Below are 11,813 nucleotides of genomic sequence, written 5' to 3'. Positions count from 1 at the left end.
GTCCGGTCCTCAAGAGCCCCTGTCCAGCCTGTTTTTCATGCCTCCTTCCTTCAACGCAGCTGAATCTAATGATCAGCTCATTAGCAAGCTTTGCAGAAGCCTGATAACGATCTTGATCATGAGTCAGGTGTGTTGGTGGAGACAAACATGGAAAACAGGCTGGATAGGGGCTCTCGAGGATCGAACTTGGCCACCCCTGGTTTAGGTGTATGATTCTCCATTTGGGTGCAAGACGGCCTGGGTTCAAATCCCGGACGAGTCCGCTTTTTTTAGTGCCCTGTATATTGTAGTAATTGTTCACAGTACACTTAACAGTGCTGAATTCCTGTGTCCTAAAATCTGGATTTCCAGTGTGGAGTTTATTGTGTTTGCTGCGTTGGTTGTCCACAGGTACTTAGGTTGTCTCCTACATTCCTAATTTGCCTGTTTGGTTCACTCAGAATTGTCTCAAAGTGCTTGTGAATTTCAATAAACTCTGGGATTCAAATAATAAACAAACAAACAATACATAGATCAATAAATAAATGAATAAATAAATAAAAGAGCGAGACTTTGAGCTACGCTGTCATGTTTTTTTTCACAGTGCTATTGACATTTAACATTCCGTTGATTAAATATGGCTTGACATATCAGAGAAGAACCGTTTGGAGCGGACCGCGTGGTGGTAGGGCCTGCTCGTTCTTCTATCAGTACCAATGCTTAATTCTTGCTCCGGGGCGCAGTCGACTGGCAAATATGTTGTGTAAAGCCTTTCTGCCTGTCTATCTGTGTTTTTCTCCCTCTAGCCTCCATAAGAGCCATGAGATAAGTTGGTAAATAGCAGTCTATTCCCTTTGCTGTTGCAGCAAGCATATCTTGAGCACACGGAGAAACATTATTTCCATAAGCTTCTTATTGCTCTGGGCTCTGTCATTTGTATGGTGGCTTCATGTGATGACTTCAGATGTGACTTTAAATACATTTCTAGAATTTCTTGGGGTGGGCACTCTTTTAACAGGGGCAACAGGGGTCCTGTTTTTGAATTATGTAGCAATTATGCTGATAACTGTTGATAATTATGAGATGCTGTATAGTGTGAGGGTTTTTGTTGAATAAGAAAGAACTACTGTAGTTTGGTGTGTTTGTAAGAGTATTTGGTGTAAGTGAGTTTTTTTTTATGGGTATGAGAGATATTTTATTTATATATTTTTTGTATGCAATAAATATTCAACATTAACGGTAGCCATTATGCCGCTGTGTCGGTCACTACCCACCTTCAGATACTGGCCTAATCCGGCTAGTCCGTATTTTTAACTCGTGGCCACCAAAAGTGCATTTTTATTTTTTTATTATTTTTTTTTGTTTCAGACCGAAACACTTTTACCACCCAAACAACCCAGTAGCAACAGCATGTGCTGACAAAAAAAACAATCAAGCAAACATAACCAGCGTGACTGGATAAACGAGTATGAACCGGTGCTAGCGTTGATCATTTTGCTAGCTTCGGCTAGACCAGTCGCCGCTAGCTTAACAGGTCCATAGCAGTGGCTGTGGGCCCACGGAACGGCGACAAAGAACAAGGACAGGGATGCAAATCCAAAGTGTCACTTTTGTCACCAGATTATTATTCCAATAATACATGGTCAACAGCTGTGTGCTAACAAGAACTTTCTTCGTCATTGATGTTTTAGGACAAAGCACACCCAGATACTTTACAGCACTGTAGCAGCATAAAGATGTTAAATATGAAATAATCACAAAACTGTGTGTATTTGACATGGCAACCTCGACTTGACTCATCATGAACGATTGAGGTTTAAAGCAGCTATATGGAAGATTTCAAATTTCAAATCGCTACTGCCACCTGTGGCCGAAAACAAACTGCACGCTCGTACACGCTGCGCGCACTCGTACGTGCACGACCTCAATACTGAAGACTGGGCTCTTCATATCCAATTAAACTATGTTTTCAGAGGTAAGAAGTTTTATAATGTTATACAAAGCTGGCTACTTCACGGAATGAGACGCTTGATCCCCACTAAACAATTGATGTCCACAGGACGTGCAGATCATATTGCTTTAGTTGGTCGAAGTCCAGTCCTGTGCTGTACTCCAAAACGATGTGCAAATTACATCAATTAATTGACCTTTCGCAAACACCGCCCCCCAAACGAGCATTGACCAATCACACATTTAGCAACCGTTGCTATGTAAGCATAGTCCGTCACGCTTTACTCAGCTCTCGATGACGTCCATAGTCTGATTGATTTTATTTGATGGCTTACGAGACTGCTAACCACCATAAAACTTTACGGAAGAAGAGTGACAACCATTAACAAGCTCCGGACCTCCAAAATGATGAAGCGGTGTGCCTACGGAGTATGTAAATCGGACTGTGCTAAGGTAAGACTATGCTAACTCTATCGGGCTAATAGCTAGCTGTAGTGTAGTTTGCTTTCGGGGCAATAACTCACAAAACGATATCAAAGTTATTGTAGTTACTATTAATGAATAATATATATTACTAGAATGTCATTGTCATCTAAGTTAAACTTGTTCAGTCAGTGGTTAATGTTAGTTTAATGTCTTCTGTTAGCTTTTGCATTTGTCTAAATGTTGCGAGCTAACGTTAACACAAAGCTGCGTCAATTTTGGAAAACTTAGCGTCCTAATAAGTGCCCCGAGCTTGTCTTGTTTTCATTTTTCATGCAGCATTTTGTGAACGGACACCCGTCTCCGGAGTATCCCAACCTTGTGCTTGCTGTACAAGTGTTGAACCAGACAAGGGAGCAGCTCGAAGGCTGTTAACCTTAACTAAATCCATGGCTAGGGTGACATAAATATTTTTTTTATGATGGACAAAGAATAACAATGACTGATCTGATGCTTTCTAAGACAAAACCCCCCCAGTAATGTTTAGCTAGCTATAAACACCGAGGTTTAGCTAACTTGCTGACCTAACAGCAATCCTCATAATTTAACAATACTAGACTAATATAAGTAAGAAAACGTACCCAGCAGTACAAGAGCATGACTGGTCCATAATGCTGTGCTGGTTGCATCTGAAGTATAGGTCATGGGGTTTTCTCAGATTTAGCGTGCGTCCTGTATGTTTCCCCTTCGCTGGCTAATTTAATATTATGACTATAACCCTCCACTGCATATTGTAAACCTTTTTGCCTCGATCTGGAGGATATTGCACTGGTATAATGTAGCTAAAATAGGCTGTTTTCACGGAGGAAAATAAGGCAACATTTAGCCTGATTGAAACGCCGCGGAATGGAACGTCTGTTCTTCATAAAGTCATTCTGTTCTATTACATTTAACTTTGCCGCCCCTTTCACGCTAAATGTTGCCGTCCACCTCACTTTCACCCCAATAGTTACGACCGAGAAGTGATCGATCTTGAGGTTACTGCTATTTGAAAACAACACATTTTTTTCTAAATGTCAAGATACTCGCTTCTTACCTTTTGGAGTAGAAAGAAAGCCAGCTGTGAATCACTTTTCTAATCCAAGTCCGATCTCAACTCTCTCCACCGCTGAAATGTCAATCCACTGTTCACTCTCGTTCTTGCCCGGCGTCGGTCACTATCAAGTTTAGATTATTATTATTTTTTTCGTGGCACTTGACATTGTTTTCTTTTTTCTTTTTTAAGCAGCCTTCCGCGAGTAACAGCGGGTGTCTGGGGCAGCGAAAATCTGTACTAGTTCCGTCTTCGCGACTACAGGAAACAACTGACGAGACCGCGCATGACGCACATCCCGCAGACAGAGGGCGGGAAATTCGAAGGATTCGGACCGGACGCTTCCTAAATAATATTGGCCAGAGGCTTGTAGGAGTACCCATTGTGAACAGCTAAGATATTGATCTACTAATTAGAATATGTTTCAGTCATAAATGGTCAAATAAAAAGGCTATTGTTAAGATATTTTTGGGGGAAATCCTCCATATAGTAGCTTTAATATCAGACTGAGACGGGGTTTTTTTTGTGTGTGTGACAGTTTTTGATGAGTGTTTTGTATTGTAGTTGGAAGTTGTCAATGTGAGTGCTTTTTTGTTAATGAGAGTTTTTTAGGTTCCCTGTGAGAGATTTATTGGTGTGTTTGAGGAGTTTATTGGTAAGTTTTTTTTGTTGTGAGAGAGGTTTTTGGGTGTGTGTGTTTGTTGCTGCTGTTAGTTTTCTTCTTTTTAGTGTGTTGTGTGTGTTTTTTTTTTTACGTTATTTGAGAAATTTTAATGTTTGTGTGTCTGTGTTGTATAATTTGTGAGAGATTTTTTTTTCTGTCAGTCGGAGAAGTTTTTGTAGTGTGAGATAGTTGATAATTTCATTATTGTTAGTGAGTATGAGAGGTTTTTGGTGTGCATGATCAGTTTTGGTTGTATATGAGAGTTTTATTGAGCGCAAGTTTTTTTGGTGTGAGTGAGAGATTCTCCCATTGTGTGTGTGAGTGAGATTTTTGTTGTGTATGATGTTTTGGGGTTTTGAGAGTTTTTTTTTTGTGTTTTTTTAATGGGTGAGAGGATTTTTGTGAGTGAGAGATGTTTCGTGGGATACAGAGGTTTTGGGCTGAGTGTGAGAGCTGTGTGAGAGAGTTTTTTGGTGCATGTAACCCTTTTTGGTGCATGTGTGTTTTTTTGTTTTGCTTTATGTTTTTTTTTTTTTTTTTAAGTTTTTTTGTGAGAGCTTTTTGTTGAATGTTAATTATTTTGTGAGAGAATGGTCTTTAAAACATGACTGTACTTTTTTGTTTGTTTGTGAGAGAGAGCCGCATTTGAACAACCTTCCTGTCCATCAAAGTTATTACCTTCCACTTTCCAAACAATACATAATTTACGCTATAGTATACTTTCAATCTGCTGCTGTGGTGGCACAGTCGGTAGCAAACGCCCGCTTGTAAATGTACCTCATTGACTGCTGACTTGCTTGTATTACAAACTAGCTGATATTAAAGTAACGCTCAGGTTTATCCTCCCAAGCCTGGAGGAAGCGTATTAATTTAGCCAGGATGAGGTCTTATGAAATGATTTGTTGGGCAAAGATCTCTTTTGCACTCTCCCATCTCTGTCAACCCCCCCAGGGTCAACCAAAGCATATTCCACTGTCAAAGTGTCAGGAGGAAAGCTATTAAAAGAGCTTTACTTTTTCTTAAGTATCATGAGAATAAGTACATGGTTTAGTGAAATCCCTCCCTAAGAGCACTGAAAAGCTTTTGGGATTTTCCTCCTAGAATATTGCCTAATGGACGACTCAGGAGTGTCAAAAAGAGCGTTGTTAGCTAAGAATGCACTTTTTGGGATTTGATTTGATTACATTAGGAGCTGAAACAACAAAACATGACGTGAAAGTGTGATTGAACTTTTTAGTTACGTTGAAACTTTTCAGCCTTAAAATACCATCAATATATTGAACCTATAGGATAGTGGAGGTTATTTTTCTTATAAATCAGCAATGTGAATCACTGTACTGTACTAGGGTTTGCTAAAGTTTTGGGTTTCATTGTACCCCTTTATTGAGGAGTTTTTGTTTGTTTGTTTTTTTAAAGAACTACTTATATCGTTTAGGGATGTCACGATAACGGCAATATCGTGATATTGTGACATTAAAACTCCCACAATATATCGTCGTTGTCATGTCACGATATTAAAAGCAGCACATCCGTTAAAAAAGTCGGATTGATTTCTATTTGTGTAGTTCTAGCACCCTCTAGTGGCTGTTTTTTTAGTGCAGTTAAATTTTCATACGGCATGTTTTGGCCCTTCTATGTTTAAAATCCACGCTAATTGTCAGATGAAGGGGAACGTAATTTGCTTGTGAAACAAATCAATATGTGGAGGAACACGTGTGCTTGCATTAGCAAGTGCCTCAATACATATTATATTTACATATTTTTCATATATAATATTTATAATATATTTTTAATTTGCTGTAATGTACAAAAGCGCAATATTGTTTGTTTTTTTTAGTATGAACAATTTTTTTTCCAATAATGTGACCTTTCGCCTACCTCCCCAAATTATTGTAAAATTTATTGTATAGTGACCTTCATATCGTGAAGGGGAACGTAATTTGCTTGTTCAATCACACTTTCACGTCATGTTTTGTTGTTTCAGCTCCTAATGTAATCAAATCAAATCCCAAGAAGTGCATATCATGTCACGATATTAAAAGCAGCACATCCGTTAAAAAAGTCAGATGTATTTCTATTTGTGTAGTTCTAGCACCCTCTAGTGGCTGTTTTTTTTAGTGCAGTTGAATTTTCATACGGCATGTTTTGGCCCTTCTATGTTTAAAATCCACGCTAATTGTCAGATGAAGGGGAACCTAATTTGCTTGTGAAACAAATCAATATGTGGAGGAACACGTGTGCTTGCATTCGCAAGTGCCTCAATACATATTATATTTACATATTTTTCATATATAATATTTATAATATATTTTTAATTTGCTGTAATGTACAAAAGCGCAATATTGTTTTTTTTTTTTAGTATGAACAATTTTTTTTCCAATAATGTGACCTTTCGCCTACCTCCCCAAATTATTGTAAAATTTATTGTGTTATTCATATCGTGATAATACCGTATTGTGATGTTTGGATATCGTTACATCCCTAATATCGTTAGCCTAATGTTTTAAGAAACAAAAAACACAAATTCAAAAAGAAAAGTCCAGTTGCATAGAGCCAACCATTGTCCTTTTTGATTTATTATTATTATTATTATTATTATTATTTTTTTTTTTTAGCAAGCACATTGGTATTTTTTATTTTAAAAAAATAAATTGATATTCTGACAGGAATTTAAATATAACAAAAGTAAAATTGTAATTTTAATTAATTGTAATTTAAAAAATAAAAATAACCACTGAGGACTCGAGTGGGCTAAATCCATTTGGTACTGCCATCATCTCTCATCCAGTTTCAGCATTTGGATCCCAGTTAGTATTTTCTAAGCTGCTAGAAAGAAAATTAAAACAAACAGCGATTAAAAAAATCACAACAAAACAAAAAAACAAGCCCAAAGGTGTCCAAATATCAGTAAAATATCTCAGGTTGATAAATTACATGCTCTTACAGTAACATGAAGATGCGCTAAGAGAAAGGCTAAACCATTACTTTCTTTCTCATATTTCAATTTGTGAACATCACATTCTGGGACATTGGCCCAGTGTTGCACTTATGAATCAGGAAATGTGCTGAGTATAATAATGGACTGCCCCCTATATGTCAAAATTCAAACTACACTTTGATTTCTCCATTCATTTCTGCAATTAAGAATGACAAATTAGGATTTCTCATTGGCTCCATTTCAAATTGTCTTAACTTTGAATAATGTTGAGATTGTGGTGAGGCTCCCCGGCATATAAAAGATGTTGGTCGAAGTCGAACTGTAGCACTTCAACTTACTTCCTTGACACCAATTCCTATTTAGACCGGGCTTTCTTGTTTCCATTGTCAGCAATAACAATTGTGGCCAATCAGTGCAATGAAGTCAAAGAAATTCAATAACTCCTCATCTTTCAAGTTGATCCTTTCATGTCAAACGCTGGCACCCTTCACATCCAGACTCTGCTTCTCTGTGTCATCTGTCATTTTTTTGTCACCCCTGGCTCTTTGTGTACCTGTCCATTCCTTTTTCCGCCGTGACGCCATAATCCACCTGAGTGCATGGACGACAGTTTTGACATAAGAAGAAAAGATCAACTTCCCAAGGAGAGGGACAGTATCTTCAGAGCCTGGGGATAACCGGATTAGCACAGACATTTTGTGCTGCTGGCACTTTTTCTTATTACCCGATCCAAGCAACAACACCCCCGCCACATCCTTCCCTCCTGCCCTTTCTTAGAAGTCACACCAAACACAGACAAGTAAACAATAGCACATACAGTACTCTGAGTTGGAGTTACAGCAGCAAGGCCTTCTCTGCTGCCCTAAACACTATTAGAAGCATTAGCCTACATTTAAAATCAAAATTCTTAGATTTGTTCCATGAAATGCTATTCATTTATTCCCATGTTTCAGTTGTCTTCATTTTGTAACATTTCTCTTGGCTGTACTGCTTCCAGTATGCGTATGGGGATGTTAGATTTAGTTTGTCCAATCAGATTTCAGCATCTGTGTGTTGCCATGTGAATCTAAACTGTCCATGTAGGGCCTTCGGAATCATTAGTTCTGGCCAATGTAACCTAAACTATATTGCTTATATATGCATATTTTCTTGACATATGATCCCATATTTGTTTCATCTCTCCGGCTATCTAAAAGTCACTGTTTGGATGTGTTGACGAATGAGATGCGGAACCTCCAGCGCCAGTAGATAAGAGCCCAGCTATGAGATCAGCTGAGTGACCCCCACTGCCCGTCACTTTATCCCTCCAGCCCTTCTGCTGAAAATGTCTTATCACAACTGCTGCTGCTGCGCAGCTGCACCACTGGATCTTTCAGAAACATTGGCTTTTGATTGAGGGGAGCAAATGAAATATAGACCTCCTACTGCTGCAGTGTTTCCTGACCGTTATTTACTGTATTTCACATTTGACAAATCTCATGGCAGAATATGATATACTAGAGTGTAGATCAGAAACTTCTGAATTTGGAATGCCTTTGGCAACTCCAAATCCAAGATAGTGCCTTAGGCCTCATTGCTAATTCAAACATTTCTCCATCAATGTCATTTCAATAACATATATGGAGGCTAAAGCCTATATTTGATCAGATAATGTGTAATTATGAAAATGGTTCAAAAAAATCAATAAAGACTCCAAGGACCAGTAAATTATGGTTGTGATGATTAATATTGATTTAGCAGGAGGGGTGGTAGGAGGGGGGTTACGCTACTTTAAGAGTTGTAGCCTAGTAGAATACAGGAAGGCCGCAATGAATGATGGGAAAGACTTGAAATTGGTTTGTTTTCAACAGAAGTTTTCAAAGGAGAAAAATATCAAATAAAATAAGATAAAAAAAAAAAAAAAAAGAAACAAAAAAAGAAGAACCTACTTTTAACCTGTACTTTCCTGGATAATACTTTCAGGTCAAATTAAACTACGGTGGTGCCTTAAGATATGACTGTCAGCCAAATTTTTATGCTTTGACTTATAAGCAAAACAATTGAGATATGAGCACTGTTTATTTGAAGTGAACTCAGCTTACTTACAACCAGCTAAACATAAACAAAAAGAATCATATATTGTGCATTTAAAACAACCACCCAAAGTTGTCCCAAGGTCTGCTAGCTTAATGCTAACACATAATGAGAATCCCATAGATGGGCTAACAAACACCATCAATGCGTAGCACACGTTAAATAATGGGTATTTGAACACAAATAGTTAGTAACACATGTAGATAGATAACATAGCAACACTGGCAGGCATATATTCTAATAAAACAATATTATTTGCTTACTGAGTCACTTACCCTTTATAGCAGTTGTTAAACTTTGTTACTCCCCCTTGGGGGCGAAGTTGTACACACCAGAAGCAGCTCCAATGAATTACAGTACTCCTGATGCACATACTGTTGCATTCTATTAATTGTATTACAAAACGTTTTTTTTTTTAAAATTATTTTTAATAAAGTACCCTATTAGAGAGTGCTATATTTTCATTGTCTGGCTGGAACAAAATAATGGCATTTCCATTCATTGCAATGGGGAAACATGATTTGAAATGGGAGTGTTGAGTTACAAAGCACTGTCACGGAAGAAGTTAACTTGTATTTCAAGACACCATTGTATTTAAATGTGGAACAAGATAAAAGACAGACTTCTTCATATAGCTCTTGTACTGAATGGTATCGTGACCAGGGTTGTGGTCATCTTTGTATCATTTCTTTCCCGTGCATGTCTCATCAGAGATTTTGTGAGGCTTTTAAAGTGTCAATGGAGGGGAAAAGGAGGGAGACTCAGAAATGTTGAAGTCTTTTTTTTTAAGTTGAGGGGGATTACAGTGCTCTCTTCTTCTCATTGGCTTGGCCCACCGTGACAGCGGAGTAGAGATGAGAGCTCAACATGCTTGGTTTCTTCCATAACAAGCTTCCAACTTGCAAGCAGCTGTACACTTCATTCAAACAATTAAGGCGCACAGAAAAACATTTACTGCGGATTTATGACACCCTAAAAAAAAGAAGCCCATGACGTTTTTTCCCCACTTCTTTTTTTGTGGTAAAAGTGACTTGAATTGTTTTAAATGAATGTGTGGTCTGATTTGGAAATGCCCAAACCTTTAGACCACATCAAGAGACCCATGAACGCGTTTATGGTGTGGTCGAGGGGCCAGAGACGCAAGATGGCCCAGGACAACCCAAAGATGCACAACTCGGAGATCAGCAAGAGGCTGGGCGCCGAGTGGAAAAAGCTCAGCGACTCCGAGAAGCGTCCTTACATCGACGAGGCCAAAAGGCTCCGGGCTCAACACATGCGCGAACACCCGGACTACAAGTACAGACCCCGGCGCAAACCCAAAACGCTCCCCCACACGGAGCGCCTCGTTTTCCCGCATGTGGAGCCCTTGAAGGGATTCTCCATGGACTCGTCCTTTCTCATCCACGGGGATAAAAACCCCGCTCTTCTGGCGCCTTCCCCGGTTAGACGTCTCCATCGGTTGGCCGAATTCCAGCCAGCTCTGAGCGGTTACAGCGCCCCCGCCTTCGGGTACCACTCCGGGGCTGTGGTCGGGGGGTTGGCCTGCCTCGGACAGCACACCCACGCGTCGCCCGGTGGCTCCTACGTGGTGCCGTGTAACTGTGGAGCGTGGTCGGCGCCCAGTTTGCAGCCCCAAGTGGCTTACATTTTACTCCCGGGAGGGATGAGCAAGAGCGGCGTGGACGCGTACGCGGCACCCGGGGCCAGTGCCTAAATGGAGTGGGGACACCACCGGGAGCGCGCAGGGCGCACGCGAATCGAGATGAACGCTCTCTGTCAACAGATGGGATGGAGCATATAATTCTTTTTGGACCGCGTGGGAAATTGTAACTGTTGTTGTGACTTTCGGCTTGTCCCGTCAGGGGTCGCCACAGCGCACATTTGTTTGGCCTACCAGAAATTAAGATTTTTTTTTTTTCCTTGGGGGAATAATTAACATTTAAAGATATCTGTCAACAATGCAATAACTTCGCATGAAACCCTCACTGTAAAGATTGACTGTAGAATTTCAAGTAAATAACTGTGTGGCAACAAAAGTTGTCATGCAGCTAATTATTGTAAAATGCAGTTAATTACTGTAAAAATCTATTAAAGCATATTACGGAAAAAACATACATTTACTATATATAAATGATAGTTATTTACTGTATTCTAAGTAACTAATTGACAGTAATAAATTGTAAAAAATAATAATAATATACATAACTATCCATCCATCCAGCCATTTTCTTGACCGCTTATTCCTCACAAGGGTTGCGGGGGGTGCTGGAGCCTATCTCAGCTGGCTCTGGGGGACACTCTGGACTGGTTGCCAGCCAATCGCAGAACACACAGAGACAAACAACCACCTATACATAACTAATTTATAATTTATATAGCCAACATTAAATTGTAAAAAAAATAAATAAATAAATAAATAAACACTAATATGATGTATTAAATTTTATAGTAATTAACAGATTTTACAATTAGCTGGCAACTTTTTTGCCAGTTATTTACCGGAAATTCTACAGTCAATTCTTTACAGTGCTGTAAAGCCTGAAACTTTAAATATTTTACCAAAAGTTCAAATTCTTTGAAAATTGCACAAAATAAAACGCTCAATTTAACTGTATCATATGTTTGACTTTAAGGGGTGAAGATTACACAAAAGATACAAAAGATTTCTGAAAAATGGCCTATACAAAGTTGAG

At 39.0% G+C, this 11,813-nt stretch overlaps 1 protein-coding gene across 1 annotated transcript; it reads left to right on the top strand.

Moving 5' to 3' along the window:
• The first annotated feature begins 9,910 nt into the window (after positions 1-9,910).
• Positions 9,911-11,813, top strand: LOC144031754 (transcription factor Sox-14). Its single transcript, XM_077539204.1, has one exon. The coding sequence runs from the start codon at positions 10,166-10,168 to the stop codon at positions 10,832-10,834; it is 669 nt and encodes a 222-aa protein (XP_077395330.1). The 5' UTR covers positions 9,911-10,165; the 3' UTR covers positions 10,835-11,813.

The sequence above is a fragment of the Festucalex cinctus genome, chromosome 1, assembly GCF_051991245.1.
Source record: "Festucalex cinctus isolate MCC-2025b chromosome 1, RoL_Fcin_1.0, whole genome shotgun sequence".
Classification (NCBI taxonomy): Eukaryota; Metazoa; Chordata; class Actinopteri; order Syngnathiformes; family Syngnathidae; genus Festucalex; species Festucalex cinctus.
The sequence above is the reverse complement of the archived record's forward strand: the minus strand, read 5'-3'. Positions and strand labels throughout refer to the sequence as shown.